The 27,127-nt window shown below is 41.8% G+C and overlaps 3 protein-coding genes across 4 annotated transcripts in view; 1 reads left to right on the top strand and 2 right to left on the bottom strand.

Annotated features, from left to right (window-relative positions):
• LOC139386092 (gap junction delta-2 protein-like) overlaps positions 1–6,720 on the bottom strand; it is a 28,124-nt gene extending 21,404 nt beyond the window's left edge. The window contains exon 1 of the mRNA XM_071131515.1: positions 6,645–6,720. Coding sequence (XP_070987616.1) covers positions 6,645–6,715 — 71 coding nt within the window. The 5' untranslated portion in view covers positions 6,716–6,720. The remainder of the gene's footprint in view (positions 1–6,644) is intronic.
• Positions 6,721–10,840: 4,120 nt separating this feature from the next.
• On the bottom strand, positions 10,841–24,485 carry LOC139385449 (ribosome biogenesis protein NOP53-like). 2 transcript variants are annotated; one of them, XM_071130503.1, is made up of 13 exons: positions 24,409–24,485; positions 23,167–23,467; positions 20,794–20,870; positions 20,593–20,689; positions 19,887–20,086; positions 19,737–19,792; positions 19,487–19,582; positions 15,282–15,383; positions 15,014–15,163; positions 14,736–14,911; positions 14,376–14,442; positions 12,154–12,230; positions 10,841–11,526 (listed from the first exon to the last, which is right to left on the bottom strand). In XM_071130503.1, the coding sequence occupies exons 2-13, from the start codon at positions 23,370–23,372 to the stop codon at positions 11,466–11,468; spliced, it is 1,365 nt and encodes a 454-aa protein (XP_070986604.1). In that variant the 5' UTR covers positions 23,373–23,467; positions 24,409–24,485; the 3' UTR covers positions 10,841–11,465. The 2 variants fall into 2 exon arrangements, with proteins under 2 accessions (XP_070986604.1, XP_070986605.1); XM_071130504.1 differs by lacking the exon at positions 24,409–24,485 and adding an exon at positions 23,760–23,972.
• On the top strand, positions 23,934–27,026 carry LOC139385451 (histone H3.3A). Its single transcript, XM_071130506.1, has 4 exons — positions 23,934–24,070; positions 25,110–25,253; positions 25,389–25,542; positions 26,062–27,026. Exons 2-4 carry the CDS (start codon positions 25,126–25,128, stop codon positions 26,188–26,190), a joined length of 411 nt encoding a protein of 136 aa, XP_070986607.1. The 5' UTR covers positions 23,934–24,070; positions 25,110–25,125; the 3' UTR covers positions 26,191–27,026.
• The last annotated feature ends 101 nt before the right edge of the window (positions 27,027–27,127 follow it).

The raw sequence follows: 27,127 nt of genomic DNA, 5'->3' as shown, positions 1-27,127 counted from the left end.
GGCTGTATCACAACCAGCCGTGATTGGGAGTCCCATAGGGTGGCGCATAATGGGCCCAGCGTCGTCCGGATTTGGCCGGGGTAGGCCGTCATTGTAAATAAGAATTTGTTTTGAACTGACTTGCCTAGTTAAATAAAGTTTACATTTATACATACTATATACATTTTACAGACACAATGTATTTTACAATAGTTCTCTTTTTTGAGTTTTTAATCTCATCCTTCAGCTACCCTAAACCCCTCCCATCTATCTCTGAACACCAGTTTAGATTTTTATTTGCCATATATTTTTCAACTGTGCTGTGATGTTTCACAAAAGTTCTGAACCTTTCCAATTGCATTTTATCTATGGCTATTTGAGTGCCCAGAGATACCGTGACGAGATCCTGAGGCCCATAACCGTGCCATTCATCCCCCGCCATCACCTCATGTTTCAGCATGATATTACACGGCCCCATGTCGCAAGGATCTGTACACAATTCCTGGAAGCTGACAATGTCCCAGTTCTTCCATAGCCTGTATACCCACCAGACATGTCACCCATTGAGCATGTGTGGGATGCTCTGGATCAATGTGTAAGACAGCATGTTCCAGTTCCCAACAAATCCAGCAACTTTGCACGGCCATTGAGGAGGAGTGGGACAACATTCTACAGGCCCCAATCAACAGCCTGATCAACTCTATGCAAAGGAGATGTGTCGCGCTGCATGAGGCAAATGGTGGTCACACCAGATACTGACTGGTTTTCTGATCTGTGACCAATTGATGCATATCTGTATTCCCAGTCATGTGAAATCCATAGATTAGGGCCTAGTGAATTTATTTCCATTGACTGATTTCCTCATATGAACTGTAACTCAATAAAACTTTTGAAATTGTTACATGTTGCGTTTATATTTTTGTTCAGTGTAGTTTTTGGTAAAAACATTTTTAAAGACTGTAAAATCACCAGGAATTCAGCAAAACAATAATAATTTAGGAAGTCTGTTCCCAATTATTCCCACAAATAAAATAAAAAGAGGTATGTGATCGTGTCTCAATGTAAGAGATATAACGATTGTTATTTTCAAATACAATCTCGTTTTGGGCTTAGGTGTTGTCAATTTAAAGTGGAAAATGTTTTCTAATTATTTTCAGCCCTACGACCATTCCCTCCGATCTAGTTGCCTTCCCCTGATGTAAGGGGAAGAAGAGACTGTAAACACTCTAGGGGCCAATGTATCTGAAATGAGGACGGTAATAAATAGACCTGTGGGGGACTCCGCAAGGTACGGGCCCTCTAACACACACACGCACGCACGCACGCACGCACGCACGCACGCACGCACGCACACACACACACACACACACACACACACACACACACACACACACACACACACACACACACACACACACACACACACACACACACACCGATGTGCTCTCTCAGTGCTCTCCCCCCTAAATAGCCATTACCTCACAGCTCCCTGACTCCAATACTCTCACCGGAGCTGAACACAGACCTGTGGAAGCCCTCACACTGATTCAACTGAACGATCAGTGGTTAAAAGAAGTCGGAGCTACATGGAGCCATGCTCCAGCAAAGGGAAAATCATATTTTTATCCAAAATAACATGTCGATCCAACTCTAAACAATCACTTTATCCAACTAAAAAAAAGTATGTTTATCCAACTCAAAAAATGATGTTTATCCAACTCAAAAAATGATGTTTATCCAACTCAAATGACTGCACTGAAACGTGTTTAGATGACCTGTACTTTAGTATAAGCTATGTGTTTGTGTGTTTATACACTGATTCATGTCTACCATACACTGTAGATGTGTTTGTGTGTTTATACACTGATTCATGTCTACCATACACTGTAGATGTGTTTGTGTGTTTATACACTGATTCATGTCTACTATACACTGTAGATGTGTTTGTGTGTTTATACACTGATTCATGTCTACTATACACTGTAGATGTGTTTGTGCATGTTTGGAGCACAGGGGGTCTAGTCCTCTTCCCCTTCCTCATCGGTGACACAGATGCATATTGATTTCAGAGAGCCTGCTGAGAAACCATGCTGACTGACAGTACAGGAAGAAAACATGGTACACACACACACACAAACACACACACACACATACACAACAAAGACCCCCAATCTTTTGCTCACACACATATGCTGCCCTTCTAACCCAAAGCTGCCCACGCAGCAAAAGCACACAAACAGTGTGTACTATATTATGCTATGTCTAATACCCAATGACATTGCCCTGAGGCAAGGCACAGAGAATGCCATGCCATTCAGGCTAGCTCCTCTACCAATAGTAAGTATGGTAGACCCTGTTTCTGGAAGCCATAGTTTGGTCTGGTTGTTTCAGCGCTACTATGATTAATAAGTAACTACAACAAATCCATCAGGTAAGAATATCATACTGATTGGTGTCCAACCACATGGTTTCCACCAGGTTTAACCTGACAGGAGCATGGGTTCCCTCGCATGGGTTCCCTCGCATGGGTTCCTCGCATGGGTTCCCTCGCATGGGTTCCTCGCATGGGTTCCCTCGCATGGGTTCCTCGCATGGGTTCCATTGCATGGGCTCCCTCGCATGGGTTCCCTCGCATGTTCCATTTCCTACTCCTTTATCCAAGTCTAACCCAACTCAAAATAATAAGTTAATCAAATTGTGTCTAATAATAATTTGATCTAACTCAAAACAATATGTTTTACCAACTCCTACTCCCCTTGTCAGTTGCTGTCTACAATGTTTTCCACCAACTGTACAAAGTGTTCATCAGTCATGAAGCTGGGTTATAGCCAAGACATTATGATCTCTGCCTGATTTGAGGTTCTTCCTTCCAACAATGGGTATCAGTGTCGAGATCAGAGGTTGGTTGTGGCCAGTGTTCAGTCACGCTCTCTCCCTCTCCAGCCTGCATATCAATGGAAGGAAGCCACTATCTGATCTCAGCCAGGAATTGTATTTATAATAATATGATAAATCATATGCACACACACACACACACACACACACACACACACACACACACACACACACACACACACACACACACACACACACACACACACACACACACACACACACACACACACACACACACACACACACACACACACACACACACACTGCATTGGGAAAGGAGTGTGGCATCTCTCCTGCAAATGTACACAAACACATCTGTGTGTGTTAATACTAATGCGATTAATGTGATTTGTATTGAAAAGCAGCCAGTTTGTTTTCGAGTCGTCCCGAGGGAATGCACAGTGGCATCACCAGGGGGAATAAGGGAGCCATGATGCTTCCTTCCTTATTTCCTCGCATCTTCAGACAGTGACCAATGAAGAGCCCCAAACCATAGTAGAAGGACCAATCAGAGACTTGTGCTCAGGGGGATTCCCAGTTTCCACAATGTTTCTAAACAGCGATGATACCAAGGTCAGATGTCATGTCATGGAGAGCCATCGCTCTTTATGGCGGCTGAACGATAGTAAATATTAGAAAAAAGGGTGCCAAAGGGTTCTTAAGTTTTCCCTATAGGAGAACCCTTTTGGGTTTCAAGTAGAACTCTTTGGAAAGGGCTCTACATGGAACCCAAAAAGGTTCTACCTGGAACCAAAAGGGTACATCCTAGAACCAAAAAGGGTTCTTCACTCTTAGGTTATAGATAGCAATTTTCTTCTAAGAGTGTAGCAATGGATGAAAAGCAAACATGACCAAATGAGTCGGCTACAGAACAGTACAGACAATTGCTTTAACTCTAACTCCAATAAGCCCTCTTGCTGAAGTTCCTATTACCATCTTACCCTTTAATACAATTGTCAGAGAGAGAGAGAGAGAGAGAGAGAGAGAGAGAGAGAGAGAGAGAGAGAGAGACACAGAGAGAGAGAGAGAGAGAGAGAGAGAGAGAGAGAGAGAGAGAGAGAGAGAGACACCGTACACTGGTTCTGTAACCATATAAATATAACTACTAGAACAGACACTAGAATGGGGAAATCAGAACAATTACTTGAAAAGGGGATTACCGTTCTAGTAATTGTATTTCTATGACTGTAGCCGGCCTCTGCAGACTAAAGCAATGGCGCCTGCCTCTGTCTGTTAGAGTGTGAATAACACTTTGCTCTCACTCCTTCTAGCGTGGGTGACTAATTCAGATGATCAGTGTGGATCATGAATGAGTAGGGGAGGCGTGATCATTCATAGCACTGCTACCAGATACAGGCTGACTGGTCTGTCTCCTAATGGAAGCACACATCTGGGGAAGCCAGGGGTCAGGCAGCCAGGGGTCAGGCACTACACATATTACACTCTAATTCTATAGTGCTAGTCCTAGAGGAACATTCATATAGACATATCAATGGACACTGATTATGATAGTGTTATGTATGGGTTATGAATGTGTTATGAAGTCCTTATGTAGGTACCCTTCAAACAATGTGTCACCCTATAATGAATGTGCTGAATAGCTGATAATATAATTTATACACTCAAAGTATCTAATATTGTATGACAAATTATGGACCACCAGCTTTTGGGCCCAGTACTGTATTATGAAGTAGACTCTCTCTCTCTCTCTCTCTCTCTCTCTCTCTCTCTCTCTCTCTCTCTCTCTCTCTCTGTCTCTGTCTCTCTCTATCTCTGTCTCTCTCTCTCTCTCGTTTCACTTTTAAGCCTCCACTACATTAGGACAACCAATGAAATAAGACCCTCGCAATTCATTTGTGATATAATTCAGAACACATATGTAATATAATGATATACTAACTCCCAATCTAGATATGAATGAGATGTATCTTTACTCAGTAACAACATGTACATCCCAAATGACACCCTATTCCCTTTATAGTATCCTACTTACGACTATGGTCCATAGGGCTCGGTTCAAAAGTAGTACACTGAGTGTACAAAACATTAGGAACACCTGCTCTTTCCATGACATAGACTGGCCAGGTGAATCCAGGTGAAAGCTATGATCCCTTACTAATGTCTCTTGTTAAATCCACTTCAATCAGTGTAGATGAAGGGGAGGAGACAGGTTAAAGAAGGATTTTTAAGCTTTGAGACAGATTGTGCATGTGTGCCATTCAGAGGGTGAATGGGGCAAGACAAAAGACGTAAGTGCCTTTGAATGAGGTATGGTAGTAGGTGCGAAGCGCAGCGGTTTGTGTCAAGAACTGCAATGCTACTGGGTTTTTCACGCTCAACATGTTTCCGTGTGTATCTAGAATGGTCCACCACCCAAAGGACATCCAGCCAACTTGACACAACTGTGGGAAGCAATGGAGTCAACAATGGACCAGCATCTCTGTGGAACACTTTCGACACCTTGTAGAGTCCCTGCCCTGATGAATTGAGGCTGTTCTGATGGCAAAAGGGGAAGGTGCAACTCAATATTAGGAAGATGTGGATAGGCAAGCCAAATGAGAACACTTTCTACTGCAGTCTTGGAGCATTCATTTATCTTTATGCAGATGTCAGGGAGGACCAATGACCACACTGCCCATAATGAGGACACAACCAACCCTACAGCCTTCTGTAGTGACTTCCCAGAGGACTAGACACCATAGCAGAGGACTAGACACCATTTCCTGTTGCATGCAGCTCTGAGAAAACAAGCTCTCTGACGACTACCACACATAGAACATCACACTCTATCAAAGAGTAAGAGAAAGTGTGAGAGAGAAAGGAGCGAGAGAGAGTGTGTGTGTGTGTCTGTGTGTGTGTGTGTGTGTGTGTGTGTGTGTGTGTGTGTGTGTGTGTGTGTGTGTGTGTGTGTGTGTGTGTGTGTGTGTGTGTGTGTGTGTGTGTGTGTGTGTGTGTGTGTGAGAAAGAGAGAACGAGAGAACGAGAGAACGAGAGAGAGAGGAGAAAGTGAGAGGAATGGACTGGACGAAAGTCAAACAAGGTCTCTGCATCCTCGTGCTGTTCTAAACTCTGACAGCTGAAGCCCCTCTGACCAATGGCATCTCTCCTCCCCCTCGTTCTCCCCCCTCCATTCCCACCCTCCCATCATCATCCCATCACTTTGTCGACAGGATTTAAACAAAGCCTCTCAGCTTCTGATCAGCCACTTTGGACAGGAAGCCACAGACTCAATCAGACCATATTTGCAACACATAGAGATGACACGCAGAGGGGAAGCTCCATTGAGAGCCTCAAACTGACCATACAGAAGAGAATATCCTCGCAATAAGCCCCTTATCCAATACCTAGCATCATCCCCATCAAAACCAATAGAGGATAGTGCCCTTTGCGGCCAACAGAAGAGACATTGACTATCAATCTGCCCATTTAAAATGGTAATGTAATGTTTTATTTAATTTTTGTTTTATTTTAATGTCATAGCCATTGTGTTTGCGGTTGAGCCTTCGGAATGGAAAACAAAGACAAATTGAATGGGACAGTAAAGCTTTTGAATGTCATGTAATTTAACGTCTAGATCAGGCAAATTAAAATCTGGACTTTGAAGCCAGTTCCACGCTGATTTTCATTCTTTCCCACTAACCAGGGACTGATAATGACCTTGGACACCAGGTGCGTGCAATTAATTATCAGGTAGAACAGAATCGTCAGTACTCTGGACCTGCAGGCTCAGATTTGAATACCTCTGCTCTAGATATCAGTATGCTGCTTACCTTCCGATCATGGTGGAATGCTGCTGGACGGCAGCCTCCAGAAGGCGCTCCAGGATGGTCCACTCCCCCATGATGGCCGTGGTTACTCCTCTGGGTACACCGCTGTTGGCCCTCACTCTGGGCTTTGAGGTGCCCTAGGCCCACGTGCGTCTACCCACCGGAGAGGAAGAGAGAGCGCTGCTGCTGGGTGGGACTGGGGGCCGAGGGCGTCCTCTACTACAGCTCACTGGGCCCCCATAGCTGCCTGATGGACATCCCTGGACCCCCGCTGCGCTGACCTGAGATGACTGGACGGGTGCTTCTCTGTATGCCGCTGTGCAGACGCACACATACAAACTCTGTATCTGGTGTCCCTGTTTTCACTTGTTCTCTCCTCACGTGGGCTCTCTCTCTTTGTGAACCTGCCCTCTAGGTGTACCTGGCCTCTCTACCTATCTCTGTCTCCAGCTGCCCTGCTTCTTTCACACAGACAAACACACACACACAGCTGCCCCTGCTCGCTACCACAACACACGTAGACACACTCTCTCCCCAGCTGTCGTAATCCCTCAGCCACTGTGCTATGTCTGATAAAACACCACCCAACACAATGAAACCAAACTCACACACTCTAAATGCCCTGCCATGCACTGAGACTTACAGTGTGCAGGAACAGTGATCCATCGCACCCAGTCTCACAAGCACACTCCTTCACGCTCACACACTCGCACTCGGTCCTCAACAGTCAAAGATCAGCGTCTGTCTTCTCTCTCCACTCCTCCCTCATCCTCCTCTTCCCTCCCTCCACTCTGTCTCTCCTCCGTCCTGTCTCTCTCTCCTTCCCTGTGGCTAGTCTTGTGCTTCTCTGCCTCTCTCTCCCTCTCCCTCTCTCCTCTCTCCTCGTTGTGTTCACACCGTCAGCGCTGGAGTAGTATAGCTCTCTCTCTCTCGTTTACTCTCTCGCTCTCCCCCTCTCACTCTGGCAGAGAGCGAGAGTGAATAAGGAAAGCTCCTCACTGGTTTCTCTCAGCGTGCTAGAGGAATGATAGCTCTTCTTCTTCTCCCTCCCTCTGCTGCTTCTCTGCCTTAATCTAGTTTCCCCTCACAGTTTGACACTCTCTGTCTCCACCTTCTCCACCTGCCCACTCCCTCTCTCACTCTCTCTCTCTCTCTCACTCCCTTTCTCTTTCTCTCTCGCTAACTCTCTCTCTCTCTCTCACACTCCCTTTCTCTTTCTCTCTCTCTCTCTCGCTCACTCTCTCTCTCTTACTCTCTCTCGCTCACTCTCTCTCTCGCTCTCTCTCTCTCTCTCTCTCACTCTCTCTCTCTTACTCTCTCTCGCTCACTCTCTCTCTCTCTCTCACTCCCTTTCTCTTTCTCTCCCTCTCTCTCTCTTACTCTCTCTTGCTCACTCTCTCTCTCTCACTCCCTTTATCTTTCTCTCTCTCTCTCTCTCTCTTTCACTCTCTTTCTCTTACTCTCTCGCTCTTTGCCTGCAGGCACCCGGCTCGTGCGTGTGTCCAGAAGATTAGAGAGAGGAATCATCGCTCTGCACATCCCTCCATCCTTCGCTCTGTTTATCCCCTCCTCTCTCTCATCTCTCAGTGTTCCACTCCAATTACAACACAACCGACACACAAACCATTTCCCTTTATCACTCTCATCCTGCCTTGCTTTTCCTCCATTTTCCGCACCTACTGGCGTGACTGGTCTACCTTCCTTTCCCCTTTTCTACCTCTCCTCTCATCTCACCTTTTGTGTGTACACAGAGCGTTCACATTGACAACTGTGTTTATTGGCACTGGCATGGTGTTGGGGGATGTAGAAGACTGTCATGGTCACCTTCGCTGTTGTGGCCACCCTCAAATTCTGGTGGAAATGCGAACATACAGATGACCCCACACAAGACTGAAGGCGTATGTGTGTGTGTGTGTGTGTGTTGGAATTAAAGAGAGACAAGATTTAACAAAGAGATTTGACGTTTGAAGCAGCTTGCAGTTTCTATATTTGACATTTGGAGAAACGTGGAAAAAGTCTAATTCTGCAGTGACTTTGAACCTAGACCAGATGATGCTCTCTCTCTCTCTTCATGCATAACCCTTTCTAAGCAGGAAATTACATCACAATGGGAGTGGAGTGCCCGAGGCCTTTACAAGGTGTATATACTAGTGTGTCTGTGTATCATCAGCTGGACACCAGCACAGACGCCAGACTGGGAGGACTCATGGAGAGCAGTCACAAGGATCCAGACCCTTATCCTCCCTGGTGAATACAGACGTGGGATCTGACTTGTAAGCTACTGTATGTACACAGTTCATATCACTATGTTACCCATCCTCTCACATTCATGGGAGCATCCACTGTGAGGTTCAGGTGAAGATTAGAAATACCTCCCAAGAGAAAGGTCTTTGACATAGACATGTCCTGAACAAGTGAGTTATGGTCAGTATCAGTGCAGTCGGTAGGGGAGGGGATGAGGTATTCCCCACTCACCTTCACTATTCATGTGTCGTTGAGATAGGAGAAAGGACAGCTTGAAGACCGGTATATAGGACTATAGGTGAGGAGACTGATGGTTGCTGGCTCAGCACACCGATGTGCTCGGGGAGCCGTGAGACACACTGTAATGAAGTGATGCAGGTGAACAGTGAGAGCGTTCATAATGTGTACCGCTCGACTCCACTCACGGCGCACCACAGTCATCTACCTCATGCTAAGGCAATCTGGCTCCATCAACGGCTCGCACGTGAGGTGAGGGAGAATAGGAGAAAAACATGAAAACCATCGCTCTCAAACACACCTAAATCTGAACACTCAAAATGACTGACGGTCATGGTGAACCAAAATGAACACCAAGATGGCTGGTAGCATTGACAGAATAGATTAAACGAGAACATTATTGTCCATTGCATTGTGAAATAGAAATGTGCCTTTTTACTCCTATTGCTGTCAACGGCCATAACATAGGTAAGGTTTACTGTGGGCACAGTCTCAGAGCCATCAGTGTGTTGAGGGTAACTACACTGTGGGTAGGGGCAGGATAATGTGGGCCCTGGATGGTGCCTGGCTGGCAGGCCCGAGGAATAGCGGTACGTTTGGTCACGTAGTGTAAATTAAATGGACTCGCTGTGTGAAAAGGGGGTTGACAAAATGTTTGAATGACTAACCTTTTCCCCTGCCCCCCATACAAACATATGTAAGGTCCCTCAGTCAAGCATTACATTTCAAGCACAGATTCAAGTACTAAGACCAGGGAGCGGTTTGTCAGCCTCATAAAGACTGATTGGTAGACGGGTAACAATAACAAATAATATATTGAATATCTCTTTAAGCTTGGTCAAGTTAATAATTATGCTGTGTAGGACGGATTAAACCATCCAGACACATCAAAGGTGCAGTCGTCCTTCTGAACTGAGCTGCAGGACAGGAAGGAAACTGCTTAAGGATGTCACCATGAGGCCAGTTACTCCACAATAATAACCTACATGACAGAGTGAAAAGAATACAAATATACTGAATATCCATATGTATGCAACAAGGTACTAAAGTAATACAGCAACAAAACAAACTGAGCAAATGAATACACTTTTTGGCCTAAATGCAAAGCCTCATGTTTGGGGCAAATTCAACAGAGTAACTGCCTCATTTTCAAACATGGTGGTGGCTGCATCATGGTACGGGTCAGGTATACCAAAGACTGGAGAGATTTTCAGGATGAAAAGAAACAGGATGGAGCTAAGCGCAGGAAAAAACATAGACGGAACACTGCTTCACACGAGACACTGGGAGATGAATTCACCTTTCAGCACGTCAACCACCTACAACACAAATCTACACCGTAGTTGCTTACCAAGAGTTGAAAATTTGGATCTAAAATTTTGAAAATAGTGGTCAAATATCACACAACACAGGTGTGGAAAGCTCTTAAGAGACTCACCCAAAAAGACTTGACAGCTGTAATCTCTGCCAAAGATGTTTCCAACATGTATTGCCTGAAGGGGGTGAATACTTATCTAATCAAGGCAGTTTTATTTAATTCATTTATATTTATTTTTTGCATTTCACCCACTTTGACAAAATTGTGTAGACAAAAGTACAATAAAATAATTTAATCCCACTATGAAATACAATATATGTTGGGATTGAATTGGCCAAAACAATTATATTGTTACCACAAATGCAATGAGGCATTTAAATAGCAGTCAGTAAAAACAATGTCAATAATTAACTTGTTTTAATGAAATCAAGTCAGATTATGGCAAATAAAGGGATTTTGTACACAATAACAGATAACTGACAGAACGCACACAAGTCCAACTCTTGACACGTGGTTTTAAACGTTACTATGTAATTAATCGCTTTGCGTATTCACTCAGGCATCCACCCCTTCTAACGAGGGTATTAATCTTGGTTTGATGAGAGCGAAAGACAAGATTACCAACTGGGAGGGAGACAGGAGGGCACCCTTCTGAAGTCTAACATTCTCAACTGATGTTGACAGATCCAGATTATTTAAATATCCTGCCAATGAACTCATTTGACCTCAAAATGCATTAGACTGAATCTGTATAACTGACTGAATCTGTATAACACTACCTGGGTTGGGCTGGTTTGTGTTGTATATAGATGTGTGAAAATATTAAGGCCTGGCAAATGTTACAAGTTGTGGGGAATTCAACATTTTCCAACAGATTTAAAAAGGTGTAAAAAAAAAATGCTGAGTTGATTGATGACAATTGATGGGGCAAACAGTAGCTCTCTGGCTGGCTGTCACTCAGTGGTGGGTGCCTCTGTGTTGTTCGTGACGTCAGTCTTGAACAGTTCCATAGGTTGGTTTGGTCTCTAGGTGATCTCCCTGAAGGCCCTCTTCTCAACATACTTCACCTTGTGTCTCCTCTTGAACCTGTGGGAGGAGGAGGAGCACACAATCAAACACTGTCCATTCTAAAGCACGTCAACGGCTTCACATCAAATCAAGACTATATTCTCTTGTATAATAAAAACAAAAGGAGATGTGGAGGGAAAGCAGCATAGCGCGTTGCCCTCAGTTCCCAGGAGGCTGTTTACACAACAGCTCCCCGAGTTCCATGATTGTCTTCACATTTCCGAGGAAATACTGTAATCGCGAGGATGGGATCATCACTGGACACAGTCAGGCTCAAGCTGACTGAACCAACAGAGGGGGTGCACTACAACACAGTTACCCAGCTGACGTTGATAAACAACCAAAAATAACTACTGATTTTATGGTTCATTAAGAAAGTCAAACATGTGTTTGAGTCAGATCATTCCCATTTCAAGCTCAGCTTTCTACAAAGTTATTTCACAATATTTAGGCAAGATAACTGGCTAACGCATTGATCCTGCTTTGTCGTATAACTCTCTGGAAATAAACAAAAACAAATCTAGAAAGTTCCACTATGAAAGTTACGGACACACTAGGTATATGACATCACAGTTCAATATCCATTATAGGCAAATATATGTCTGACATGAGATGCTGTTTGTTTTTAAAGGGAGAATAACTTACTTGGCTCGTTCTCTGGGCTCAATCATGTTCCTCTTCTGCATACTCTTGAAGCGGTCCTTGAGGACACTGCCCTCTGGCTGCAGGACACATAATTACATGTGAAGGGAAACATGTTAGTAAACCCATATAGATGAGTGCTCTGATGAAGGACCTTGCGCCAAAACAGGGGTCAATGTGAGACGTTATTGAAGGGAATTACGTTGCTATCCTGAAACTTTTCAGCATTTCAGTTCCACATACACTATCGTTCAAATGTTTGAGGTCACTTTGAAATGTCCTTGTTTTTGAAACAAAAGCAAATTTGTCCATTAAAATAACATTAAATTGATCAGAAATAGTTTAGACATTGTTAATGACTGTTGTAGCTGGAAATGGCAGATGTTTTATGGAATATCTACATAGGCCCATTATCAATAACCATCACTCCTTTGTTCCAACGGCACGTTGTGTAAGCCTTTTAACTTGTTGGATCTCTAGGGGCGCTATTTCATTTTTGGATAAAAAACATTCCCGTTTTAAGCGCGATATTTTGTCACGAAAAGATGCTTGACTATGCATATTCTTGACAGTTTTTGAAAGAAAATACTCTGAAGTTTCAGAATCTGCAAAGATATTGTCTGTAAGTGCCCCAGAACTCATTCTACAGGCGAAACCAAGATGATGCGTCAACCAGGAAATTAGCAGAATTTCTGAAGCTCTGTTTTCCATTGTCTCCTTATATGGCTGTGATTGCGCAAGGAATGAGCCTACACTTTCTGTCGTTCCCCCAAGGTCTTAGCAGCATTGTGACGTATTTGTAGGCATATCATTGGAAGATTGACCATAAGAGACTACATTTTCCAAGTGTCCGCCTGGTGTCCTGCGTGGAATTCGGTGCGCAATTGCCAGCTGCTTGTACTTTTCCATTTGATTGAGGGGAGAAACCATGCTTCCAAGAACGATATATCAATGAAGAGATATGTGAAAAACACCTTGAGGATTGATTCTAAACAACGTTTGCCATGTTTTCAGTCGATATTATGGAGTTAATTTGGAAAAAAGTTCGCGTTTTGAGGACTGAATTTTCGTTTTTTTTGGTAGCCAAATGTGATGTATAAAACGGAGCTATTTCTAATACACAAAGAATCTTTTTGGAAAAACTGAGCATCTGCTATCTAACTGAGAGTATCCTCATTGAAAACATCAGAAGTTCTTCAAAGGTAAATGATTTTATTTGAAGGCTTTTATGTTTTTGTTGAAATGTTGCGTGCTGGATGCTAACGCTAATGCTAACGCTAAATGCTACGCTAGCTAGCTACTTTTACACAAATTATTGTTTTCCTATGGTTGAGAAGCATATTTTGAAAATCTGAGATGACAGTGTTGTTTACAAAAGGCTAAGCTTGAGAGATGGCATATTTATTTCATTTAATTTGCGATTTTCATGAATAGTTAACGTTGCGTTATGGTAATGAGCTTGAGTCTGTATTCCTGATACCGGATCCGGGATGGGGAGATCAGAGAGGTTAAAATTAGAAACTTTGATTAGCTAATTGATTAGAAAACACTTTTGCAATGACGTTAGCACAGCTGAAAACTGTTGTTCTCATTAAATAAGCAATAAAACGGGCCTTCTTCAGACTAGTTGAGTATCTGGAGCATCAGCATTTGTGGGTTCGAATACAGGCCAGAAACAAAGACCGTTCTTTGGAAACTCATCAGTTTATTCTTGTTATGAAAAATTAAGGCTATTCCATGAGAGAAATTGCCAAGAAACTGAAGTTCTCGTACAACGCTGTGTACTACTCCCTTCACAGAACAGCGCAAACTGTTCAGGCCAACAGTTTTCAGCTGTGTTAACATAATTGCAAAAGGATTTTCTAATGACCTATTAGCCTTTTAAAATTATAAACTTGGATTAGCTAACACAATGTGCCATTGGAACACAGGAGTGATGGTTGCTGATAATGGGCCTCTGTACGCCTATGTAGATATTCCTTTTAAAAAATAAAAGCTGTTTCAAGCTACAATAATAATTTACAACATTAACAATGTCTACACTGTATTTCTGATCAATTTTATGTTATTTAATGGACAAAAAAAGAAAAGGGCTTTTGTTTAAAAAACAAGAACATTTCTAAGTGACCCCAAACTTTTGAACGGTAGTGAACATGGACATGGGTTCAAAGGTCAGCCGAGTATGATTGTATTGTAGAATGTGAGTGGGATACAGTCAGTCAAACCTTGAGTGTCCGCAGGGATCCAGGAATCTCGTCACTTAGCTGGACCTCTAGATCCTGAGCCTGGAACCTGGGGAGATATGTGGGGGACAAGTTCAGACAGTATGGAGACAATAGACAAAACAGCAGCACAGACAACTCACACTTAGGGGAAAGCAGCACTATAGAAATAAGGCTAAATTATTTGGTTTGGAATGGGGGTATAGGCTCTTCTGGAGCCCATTGTTACAGAAATGTCTAGGACTACTTACAGTTCACACTATGATGCAATTGACTTGATCAGTTGCATCTCACTCTAGGTATAACATTTTAATAAATAACCAAGATAGCAGATAACAGTGGCAGCCCTGTGGAGGTACTGACCTGAGTCTGCCAAGACGTCGAGGCATGGACTTCTCTGCCTCCTGGTTGGCCTTGCGCTGGGCCACCCTCTCTCTTGTCTGCTGCTCCCCCCTCTTCAGGGTCGCCTGGATGGAGCGCAGCTGGAAGAGCTGCTGCTTCTTGTCAGTGAACACCCTCGCTGCCTGCTTCTGTTGCGACTGCACAGCGAGAGAGACACTGTCGGTCAGATCCTAAGCTAGCACATGGAGGGGAAAGACTAGGGCACGTTAGGGGGGAAAAGGCTTTGTAGTCTCGCGTACCTTTATCTTGTCGGCTCTCTCTCGCCTCCTTTCTTTCTCTGTCTTTTTCTCCTGCTGCAAGCCGCCACGAATAGAAACATCCTCTTCCTCCTCATCTTCATCTTCCTCCTCTTCCACTAGCCCTTCCACTAGCTCCTGGAAGACTGTCTCCTGCAGAGAAACAGCGAGGAAGGTCAGGCAAAATTGAGCTGGACAGACCACATACAGGTCTGAATTGTGAAACGATGAACAGTTGAGCGGCGGGGGGAGGGGTGTACTGATGTTGTACCTCAGTGGCGGTATCCTCTCGGTTGACAGCCAGCTGTCTCTCTATTCTCAGCTCCGCTCTCTCCCGCTTCACCTCCACCCCATGGGCCTCTAGTAACAAGGCCTGAGAGAAAGGTCAGCACTTCAATACATCAACCACAGCATTACTCAACATGAAAAGACAGATCCCCACACACACCAAGCGAGCAGAAACATTGATGAACGAACTAGAGGTCGACCGATTAATCGAAATGGCCGACTTCAAGGTTTCATAACAATCAGTAATCTGTATTTTTTTTTCACCTTTATTTAACTAGGCAAGTCAGTTAAGAACACATTCTTATTTTCAATGACGGCCTAGGAACGGTGGGTTAACAGCCCTGTTCAGGTGCATAACGACAGATTTTTTTTATCTTGTCAGCTCTGGGATTCATTTTTACAACCTTCCGGTTACTAGTCCAACGCTCTAACAACCTGTCTTACATTGCACTCCACGAGGAGCCTGCATGGCAGGCTGACTACCTGTTACGCGAGGTAAGTCAAGGTAAGTTGCTAGCTAGCATTAAACCTATCTTGTAAAAAACAATCTTAACATAATAACTAGTTAACTACACATGGTTGATAATATTACTAGTTTATCTAGCGTGTCCTGCGTTGCATATAATCGATGCTGTGCCTGTTAAACTTTTTTGGGATAGGGGGCAGCATTTGGAATTTTAGATGAAAAGCCTGCTCAAAGCCTGCTACTCAGGACCAGAAGCTAGGACATGCATATAATTGGTAGATTTGGATATAAAACATTAAAGTTTCCAAAACTGTTAAAATAAAGTCTGAGTATAACAGAACTGAAATGGCAGGGGAAAACCTGAGGAAAATCCATCCAGGAAGTGCTATTATTTTGAAATGGGTGTTTTTCCATTGAAAGCCTATCCACCATTTAAAGGGATAGGACCCAGATTCCATTCCCTATGGCTTCCACTAGCTGTGAACATTCTTTAGACATTGTGTCAGGCCTTATTCTGAAAAATGAGGGAGAATGAGCAGTTTCAATGAGAGGCCAGTGGAATTTCCCCAACTTGTTTGGTGCGCAATCTCGAGAGCACGCCTTTCTTGTTTTTCTTTTATATTGACGACGCTATTGTCTGGTTGAAATATTATTGATTATTTAGACTAAAAACAACCTGAGGATTGATTATAAACATTGTTTGACATGTTTCTACGAACTTTCCGGATACTATTTGTAATTTGTCTGTCTCTTGTGACCGCATTTGAGCCATTGGATTACTGAACAAAACGCGCCAACAAAATGAAGGTTTTTGGATATAAAGAGTGACTATCGAACAAAACTAACATTTGTGTAACTGGGGGTATTGTGAGTGCAACCATACGAAGATCAAAGGTAAGTGATTCATTTTATTGCTATTTCTGACTTTCGTGACTAATCTACTTGGCTGCTAACTGTTTGTAATGTTTTGTGTGCTGAGCGCTGTCCTCAGATAATCGCATGGTTTGCTTTCGCCGTAAAGCCTTTTTGAAATCTGACACAGCGGCTGGATTAACAACAAATTAAGCTTTATTTTGATGTATTGCACTTGTGATTTCATGAAAGTTAAATATTTATAGTAATTTAATTTGAATTTGGCGCTCTGCACTTTCCCTGGAAGTTGTCGAGGTGGGACACTAGCGTCCACTGATCCATAAGAAGTTAATTTCTCATCGAATCACACCCTACTTCGCCAAACAGGGGATGATTTAACAAGCGCATTCGCGAAAAAAAGCACTCTAAAACTGTTTGAATATAACAGTCTGAGTATAACAGAACTCATATGGCATGGCAAGCGAAAACCTGAGAAGAATCCAACCAGGAAGTGGGACATTGAGGTTTGTAGTTTTTCAAAGCTTGGCCTACCGAATACACATTGAGATATGGATGAGGTTGCACTTCCTAGGGCTTCCACTAGATGTCCACGGTCTTTAGAAATTGGTATGAGGATTCTACTATAAAGGAGGGGCTCAGGAGAACTCTTCGAGTCAGTGGTCTGGCAGAGAGCCTTGGTCTCATGATGCGCGCTCCCGACAGAGTTACTTCTCGTTCCAGTGCTTTTCTGAAGACAAAGGAATCCTCCGGTTGGAACATTATTGATGTTTTATGTTAAAAACATCCTAAAGATTATACATCGTTTGACATGTTTCTAAAGGACTAACGGAACTTTGGGTTTTTGTCTGGACGAAATGCTCGCGCCTCATGAAGATGGATTACTGGGCTGAACATGTAGCTATTTGGACATCGATGATGGAACTTTATGGAACAAATCAGTCATTTATTGTCGAACTGTGATTCCTGGGAGTGCCTTCTGATGAAGATCATCAAAGGTAAGTGAATATTTATGGTGTTGTTTCTAACTTTGTTGATTCCAAAATGGCGGAAAATCCTCTGGCTGTTTTGGGTTCTGAGCGCCGTTCTCAGATTATGCTTTTTCCGTAAAGTTTTTTTTAAAATCTGACACAGCGGTTGTATTAAGGAGAAGTCTCTTTAATTCTGTGAATAACACTTGTATCTTTTATCAATGTTTATTATGAGTATTTCAGCAAAATCACCGGATGTTTTGGAATCAAAACATTGCTGCACGTAAGACGCCAATGTAAACTGAGATTTTTGGATATAAATATGCACATTATCGAACAAAACATTGTGTAACATGATGTCCTATGAGTGTCATCTGATGAAGATCAAAGGTTAGTGATTAATTTGATCTATATTTCTGCTTTTTGTGACTCCTATCTTTGGCTGGAAAAATGGCTGTGTTTTTTCGCCTTGGCTATGTGTTGTGCTTTGGCTGTAAAGCATTTTTTAAATCTGACACGATGTTTATCTTTCATTTGCTGTATTGGACTTGATGTGTGAAAGTTACATATTTCAAAAAATATTTTTGAATTTCGCGCGCTGCCTTTTCGGCGGAATGTTGTCGAGGGGTTAAAATCAATACACAAGTATATATTTTTAAACCTGCATATTCAGTTAATATTGCCTGCTAACATGAATTTCTTATAACTAGGGAAATTGTGTCACTTCTCTTGCGTGCAAGCAGTCAGGGTATATGCAGCAGTTTGGGCCACCTGGCTCGTTGTGAACTGTGTGAAGTCCATTTATTCCTAACAAAGACCGTAATTAATTTGCCAGAATTGTACATAATTATGACATAACATTTTTGGGGTGTACAATGTAACAGCAATATTTAGACTTAGGGATGCCATCCGTTAGATAAAATACGGAACGGTTCCGTATTTCACTGAAAGAATAAACGTTTTGCTAAATTATAGTTTCCGGATTCTACCATATTAATTAAAAAAGGCTCATATTTGTGTGTGTTGTTAAGTCTGATGCTCGTAAGCATTAATTCAAACAGCACTTTAGTGTGTTTGCCAGCAGCTCTTCGCTGTGCTTCAAGCATTGAGCTGTTATTGACTTCAAGCCTATCAACTCCCGAGATTAGGCTGGTGTAACCGATGTGAAATGGCTAGCTAGTCAGCAGGGTACGCGCTAATAGCGTTTCAAACGTCACTCCCTCTGAGACTTGGAGTAGTTGTTCCCCTTGCTCTGCAAGGGCCGCGGCTTTTGTGGAGCGATGGGTAACGATGCTTCGAGGGTGGCTGTTGTCGATGTGTTCCTGGTTTGAGCCCAGGTAGGGGCGAGGAGAGGGACGGAAGCTATACTGTTTCCCTGGCAATACTAAAGTGCCTATAAGAACATCTAATAGTCAAAGGTATATGAAATACAAATGGTATTGAGAGAAATAGTCCTATAATTCCTACAACCTTCTTACCTGGAAATATTGAAGACTCATGTTAAAAGGAACCATATGTTCTAAGTAAGGAACTTAAACGTTAGCTTTTTTACATGGCACATATTGCACTTTTACTTTCTTCTCCAACACTGTTTTTGCCTTACTTAAACCAAATTGAACATGTTTCATAATTTATTTGAGGCTGAATTGATTTTATTGATTTATTATATTAAGTTCAAATAAGTGTTCATTCAGTATTGTTGTAATTGTCATTATTACAAATAAATCAATTTAAAAAATTAATCGTCTGATTAATCGCATCGGCTTTTTTTGGTCCTCCAATAATTGGTATCGGTATTGAAAAATCAATCGGTCGACCTCTAGAACGAACCAGGATTGAAGGTTTGCGTTTTAATCACTGTTGTTAAGTGTAGTAAGTTACCTGATGGGAGAAGAAGTCTGGGTTGTAGGAGCCTCCGGGGGCTATGACCTCCACTGCCGGGAGAACAGAGGGCTTTGAGTTGAGCTTCTCTGGTCGCTAAGAGTGAACAAGACCGTGTTAAAAACATCATGGTCAGACACTAATCATACAAACGCTCCCATTGGCCTAAGTATCCCTCTTCACTATGCAGCACATACAATACTGAGAAACTATAAACTTTCAGGCAGTGACAATGCAGTATTCTTCTCACCTTCACACGCTTCTTCCCTGTTTGCTCAAGGTAGTAAGGATCAGCTGTCTCTTTGGCTGCAATATGTAGAAAAGATGGTCACAAACACCGACAAAAGAACTCCAGGATTTATTTTGAAATAATTTAGCATTTTTGAATAGTCAAACTTACCATCACCTCCCCACAGATCATAATAGGGTCTGTCTGGGAAGTTGTTGGCCGCCGTTTTTGATTTTGACGCTGTAATTGCCGGTCTGCGGTTCAAGAGCCGTTTCTGTCTCCGTGGTAACACACCCATGGCCGCCAATTTCGCTGCATTCTCTGCAATGCGGCGGAGTTTCTTTGCATTCGGTTGCTGGTGGGCCAAAATACTGGGGGAGAGAGGGAACTGAATTTTAAGTAGTGTCCCCAAGAAAAGGAAGAATTCAGTGCACAATCACAGTTTAATATGAGAATAAGGAATAAACTAACCTAAGTACACTTGTGTACTTTCAAAATATAGCCTTGCTGCATGGCTTCAGTTTATAAAGTGGAGGCATATCTGGGTCGTATTAGTTTGTGCAAACAGTAGGAAAACCTTTCTCAACAGAAAACAAAAGTAAGTTCAGGTAGTCCCTCTGAGTTTCCGTTTCATTTCTAGTACATACGACCCTGGAAAGGGGAAGCAGAACAGCATGTTGCCCTCAGTTCCCAGAAGACTGTTCACACAACAGCTCCCTGAGTTCCATGATTGTCTTCACATTCCAGAGGAAATACTGTGAGCGCAAGGATGGGTTCATCACAGGACATGGTGCCATACACAACTTGACTGACCCATCTCCAGGTAAGGGGCAGGATGCCGGGGGTGAGAGGGCCATGGTCAGGGTCAGAAACTCACTCTTTAGGTGGAGGGACGAGGGAGTCATGCTGCAGGATTAGGTCTATCCTCAAGGGCCGCGACTTTGACTTCTTCCCCTTCTTTCCCTCTTGGACATCTGGCATCCGACACAGAAAACACTAACATCAGTGATTTGACACTCTAAACATTTACAAAACTGAAGCAGAAAATGTATTTATTATAAACAGTGGTATCACTTACCTGGCTGGACATATTTTCTCTGCTCTCCAATGTCCACAAAGAACAGGCTATCATCTGGCTTCTCAGATATCAGTCCTCTGTCGAAAAAAAAAGAAGAGGTTTAGACAAGTAAATGAATAACTTCATATTTTGAAGCAAATAAAATGTGGGTATACAGCATGTGTTAAACTGTAAATAAGAGCATAAATGTTAGCTAGCTAAGTACATAAAAGCAGCCGAATCATAAATGAGTAAACCGGTCAAGAAACAATTCAGTTTAGGTGTAATTGCTCAAGTTTGGGTGATTAGCCTGTACTTTAAAGTACTACTTAAGTAGTTTTTCCAGGTATCTGTACTTTACTATTTATATTTTTGCCAACGTTTACTTTACTACATTCCTTAAGAACTTCTCTAGGGTAGGGGCACTATTTTCACCTCCGGATGAAAAGCGTGCCCAAAGTAAACTGCCTGCTACTCGGGCACAGAAGCTAAGATACGCATACAATTAGTAGATTTTGATAGAAAACACTGAAGCTTCTAAAACTGTTTGAATGATGTCTGTGAGTATAACAGAACTCATATGGCAGGCAAAAACCAGAGGAAAAAAATCAAACCAGGAAGTGGGAAATCTGAGGTTTGTAGTTTAAGTCATTGCCTATTGAATATACAGTGTCTGTGGGGTCATATTGCACTTCATAAGACTTCCACTAGATGTCAACAGTCTTTAGAACCTTGTTTGAGGCTTCTACTATTAAGGGGGAGAGAAAGAGAGCTGTTTCAACCAGGTATCTGGCATGAGCTGATCATGCATGTGCCCGTGAGTGCAACCTGCGTTCCATTGCATTTCAAAAGACAAAGTAATTCTCCGGTTGGAACATTATTGAAGATTTATGTTAAAAACATCCTAAAGATCGATTCTATACATCGTTTGACATGTTTCTACGAACGTTTTGACTTTTCGTCTGGATCTAGTGCTGGGCTAAACGCGAGAACAAAAAGGAGGTATTTGGACATAAATGGACTTTATTGAACAAAACAAACATTTGTGGAACTGGGATTCCTGGGAGTGCATTCTGATGAAGATCGAAGGTAAGTGAATATTTATAATGCTATTTCTGACTTATGTTGACTCCACAACATGGCGGGTTTCTGTATGGCTTGTTTTTGTGCCTGAGCGCTGTACTCAGATTATTGCATAGTGTGCTTTTTCCGAAATCTGACACAGCGGTTGCATTAAGGAGAAGTGGATCTAAAATTCCATGCATAACTTGTTTCTTTTAACAATGTTTATTATGAGTTTCTGTAAATTGATGTGGCTCTCTGCAAAATCACTGGATGTTTTGGAACTACTGAACATAACACCAATGTAAACTGACATTTTTGGATATAAATATGAACTTTATCTAACAAAACATACATGTATTGTGTAACAAAGTTCTATGAGTGTCATCTGATGAAGACCGTCAAAGGTTAGTGACTCATTTTCTCTTTCTGCTTTTTGTATCTCCTCTCTTTGGCTGAAAAAATTGCAGTTTTTTTTCTGTGACTAGGTGCTGATCTAACAATCGTTTGGTGTGCCTTCGTCGTAAAGTATTTTTGAAATCGGACACTGTAGCTGGATTTACAAGTTTATCTTTAAAATGGTGTAAAATACTTGCATGTTTGAGGAAATTTAATTATGGGATTTCTGTTTTGAATTTGGCGCCCTGCAATTTCACTGGCTGTGGGCCGCTACAGTCCCACATATCCCAGAGTAAAAAGGAAAAAATGTACTTTTTACTCCATACAAGGTACACGTTACATTTTGACAGGAAACGTGTCCAATTCACACACTTACCAAGAGAACATCCCTGCTGTATCTGATCTGGCACTCACTAAACACAAACGCTTCGTTTGTAAATGGTGTCCCCAAAAAAAATATGCCGTCTGGTTTGCTTAATCTAAGGCATTTGAAATGTATACTTCTACTTTTGATACTTAAATAAATTTTAGCAATCCCATTTACTTTTGATACTAAGTATATTTAAAACCAAATACTTTCGGACTTTTACTCAAGTGGTATTTTACTGGGTGACTTTACACCACTGATTATAGCTAGGAATGTAAGTCGGAAATTGTAAAAAAATATATTTAAAAAAAAAATAGCATAGCTAGCTAGAATAAACAACCCAACGTGTATATTAGCATTGCTAGCTAGCAAAGTGGTGTTTCCATTTTTTCCAAGTGGACTTGGATTGATTGACATGTAAAACTAGCTAGCGTAATCAGTGGTTTGATAATGTCGCAATACCTGCTAAATACTCGTTTATTGGTACAGTAAGTAATACACCTAGCTAGATAGCAACTGTAGCTAGCTAGAATGCAAGCAGGTATTGGCTAACACATGCTGCTCACCCTGTAGCCCTTTCCTGAAGTCTCACGTCATCCAAAAACTCTTCAACATCTTGAATATCACTGTGTTTGTTCCAATTCTTTTTCTTATTCTTATTCACACGCTTTCTCTGGCCACTGTTCAAGTCATCTGAACCGGCCGATGATTTAAAAGACATGAATCCTGGCTGCGCTGCTGCCACGCGTTTCAGTCTCTTGACCGCCGCCATGCTGGATCATCTGGGAGACGATGCGATGACGTCTGTTCTTCCTCTGTTGAGGTTCAGCACGAGTTGATGGGCCCCTATGTCCACCTTGAGGAGGACTTGTGTAAAAAAATAAATAAACACCCCTGGAAATAATATATTTGTAGGCCCCAAATGTATACATTGATAATATATGTGTTTTGTATTGCTAGGTAATTTAATACTTTTGTGATTTAAACGTGTATGTAATACAATTTATACTAAAGCAATGTTTGTCACAATACACAAACCCTCCAAGAAGTGTAATCTGATAATCTAAATTGTTTGAATTCTTATATGAAGAACTACAGGTAACAGAAATCCTGTAATTGCTAATTTTGCAGTTATAGCCATTTTGTCTCGCGCACTCACGTGGAATCATCTGAGCCCATAAAACACTTTCAATAATTGTCATCCATTTAAATGGTCAATATCTGCCAATACAGTAAACAGACGTTTCACTAACGTATCTCATTATGGAGTATATCACGCTTTTAAGATGATTGATAATTGATTGAATTGGTCAATTCATAATCGTGTAAAAAAGTTGGTCTCTTGTCACAGCAGATGCATTGTGGGTAACCTGCCATTTTAACCCAATATAGGACTCCATTCTGTTGTGTGAACAACGCAATAAATAAGGACACGAGACGAGTTTCATATTTTTAACTGTTGTATCAAAGGTAAGTGTCGCGTTTAAAATATATATATATTTTTTTACAAATATTGTGTATTTGTACATTTTAACTTTTTTGTTATTTAGACTATCTTTTTGCAAGTAAATCCGCAGTCATAGGGAAAACACAACCCAGACGACCGAAAAAGCAAGCTATTATCCGCTTGTAGAAACTACAGACCAAAGCACTCCTTTCGAATTTGACACGGTTATGCACGGGTTCTGAGTAATTTTCTGAGTACAGAAGTTTTTCAATAGATTCCTAACGATGTCTAGAACAATCCTTCAATGTGTTTTAGTTTAAAGCGACAATGTCCTCGTTTTAAATGTCGTTTTAATTGTCACCTTCTTGTTAAACACATTCGAATTTTTCCTTCACGTTAATACGTTCCTGTTACAGCAGCCATAGTCTTCAATGCGTAAGAGGCGGGGACCTACTTGGTGAAAGACGTTGCTCATTGGCGAAAATGGAAGAAAATCCCACCCCTTATGTCACTAAACAAGTCCCTATTGGTAGTTGTATGAAACCTTTACGCTGTAATTCGCTGAAGTTAATGTACATCTTTGCGGACTTGTGTCACAGACGTGGATACAATCACAGAGGGTTATATACAAATAATAACGATTTTCTTTTTTTTAAGGATGTCATAGGTTACTTTCTAAATGTAGTCCGTTACAGTTTCTATTTACTTGTCTAACAAAACTTTGTTATATTTTAATTAATTTGCCCTTAAGAGCCATTACAATACAAAATGTCCATCAATGCATTTGGGGTGTAATTCTAGGGGCCTGACTTGCTTAGGTGGAACAAACTTAATCATTGAATAAAAGCAAGTTTAATTGAGTGTCATTGACAACAAAGGTTTCTTAATATATTTTTTGCAAAAAACAAGTAATGGTTTAGTTTTTCAAAGTATCTGTAATCTTATTACAATATTTTTGCTGGTAGTGTAATTGGTGGTGTTTAGTAGACTAACATGTTTTTTTTGCTGGATTTGATAGCTATTTTGTTACTTCCATTAACATTCCTGTCTCAATTTATTCAGGTGATTTGAAGGAGCCATGGCCCGTACCAAGCAGACAGCCCGTAAATCTACTGGAGGCAAAGCCCCACGTAAGCAGCTGGCCACCAAAGCTGCCCGCAAGAGCGCCCCTTCTACTGGTGGGGTCAAGAAGCCCCATCGCTACAGGTGACGGCGGGACAAAATGCAGTGCCTGAACATGCAGGCTTCGACCCACCTGGTGTCATGCTCTCTCCTTTAATAATTTGATGTAGATAAAGTAAAGGACCACAGTGGTGTTACTTAATTACTGTTTCCCTCCAGGCCTGGTACGGTGGCCCTGCGTGAGATCCGTCGGTACCAGAAGTCCACTGAGCTGCTGATCCGCAAGCTGCCCTTCCAGCGTTTGGTGAGAGAAATTGCTCAGGACTTCAAGACTGACCTGCGTTTCCAGAGTGCAGCCATTGGAGCTCTGCAGGTCAGTGTGTTTATGTTTTTGTTCACCCACCAAATGACACTAAAGCCAGACCTATCAGAATTTGTACACTTATAGGGATACTAAGGAAATTTGGCCATGAGGCCCTCTCTACTTTCGCTGAGTCTAAAATGGATGCATATTTATGTCTGTCCAGTATGAAGAAAGTTAGTTTGCATTGGCTCACAAACCTAACTACCAAGCCCAATGACTGCAAGTCTATGGGTATCTGCTAGCATGCTCGTAGATGCCATAGACTTTGTCATTGCGCTAATGCTAGTTAGCATTGGCATGCAAAACCACCTCTAACATCCTTCATACAGGAGACCGACAAAAATTTATATCCACAAGTGCATCTGATTCTGGGGAAGTGGACAAAGGGCCTCATCACCAAAATATCGAGGTATCCCTTTAATGGTGGCCTACTTGCAGTACTCTCCCCAAATGTTTGAAGAAGGCATTGTCCCATACCAAGTTAACGCTTATATCATCAACTGAATTGAACTTGTATTTTGTCTGCAGGAGGCCAGCGAGGCATACCTTGTTGGTTTGTTTGAGGACACCAACTTGTGCGCCATCCATGCCAAGCGTGTCACCATCATGCCCAAAGACATCCAACTGGCCCGTCGTATCCGTGGGGAGCGCGCTTAGATGCCTCCCTAATTTACGTGTCCTCAGGCTGTCTTTCCCTCCCTTCCCACTTTTCCTTTTAAGTAGCTTGGTTTCAGTAATGATGTGATAAAAGTAGTGTGCCGTCTTGTCCCCCTTATTTCTCTTAGCAGAAGACTTTTAGGGTACTTTGTGTATCATGTATCTGTTTTGAAGCCGATTGGAGTCACACCTTTAATGTGTGTTCAAATCGGCACGGCAAAGGGTGCATGCATGAAGCATCTTGGGCAAGCATTTTCTCCAATTGACGATGCTATTACATTATTATAACAGGCTTTTCTAATTGATAGACTTGCATAGTTTTTTTTACATGTACCCTTTCATTTGTTTTTTTACAACTAGTGTTTCTACTGTTTACAGGATGCATTTACAAATAGTTAATTTTGTTCTGAAATTGATAAATGACATTGATTCAAAACATTGCAAAGGCCTATATGTAGCGTAATGTTTATGTATTTCTCCCATGTTTTATCCAGGTAATATTTTAGTTCCTTTCTCAGGTTGTGATACCCTTTTCTTACTGGTTTTGATTTTAATTTTCTGTTCATTTTTTTTTTAAGCAGACATTTGTAATATCCAGAATTCTCACAAAGGTGATGATAAACTGATGTTCCACAACTGGTTTAGTAAAGTGATTGACCTACACAAAGTACTGAGTTGCATGCTGCTGGCAATGGTATTTTACTCAATTTGTACTTTAAATAGTGAGTTTTTCATATTTGGTCATTTGAAGAACTGTCATATTCATTGGAAAAAGTACCCCGTTTTACTTGTAACAATGCCTTTAATAAAAAATGACAGGTGAGTCACCAGTAAAATACTAGAGTAAAAGTATTTAGTTTTAAATATACATATTTACAGATAGCAATGGGCACACTAACACTCAGACATACTTTACAAACACAGCAGTGGTGTAAAA

Source organism: Oncorhynchus clarkii, chromosome 27 (assembly GCF_045791955.1).
Source record: "Oncorhynchus clarkii lewisi isolate Uvic-CL-2024 chromosome 27, UVic_Ocla_1.0, whole genome shotgun sequence".
Taxonomy (NCBI): domain Eukaryota; kingdom Metazoa; phylum Chordata; class Actinopteri; order Salmoniformes; family Salmonidae; genus Oncorhynchus; species Oncorhynchus clarkii.
Note: the sequence above shows the minus strand (reverse complement) of the source record. Positions and strands in the feature narration are given on the sequence as shown.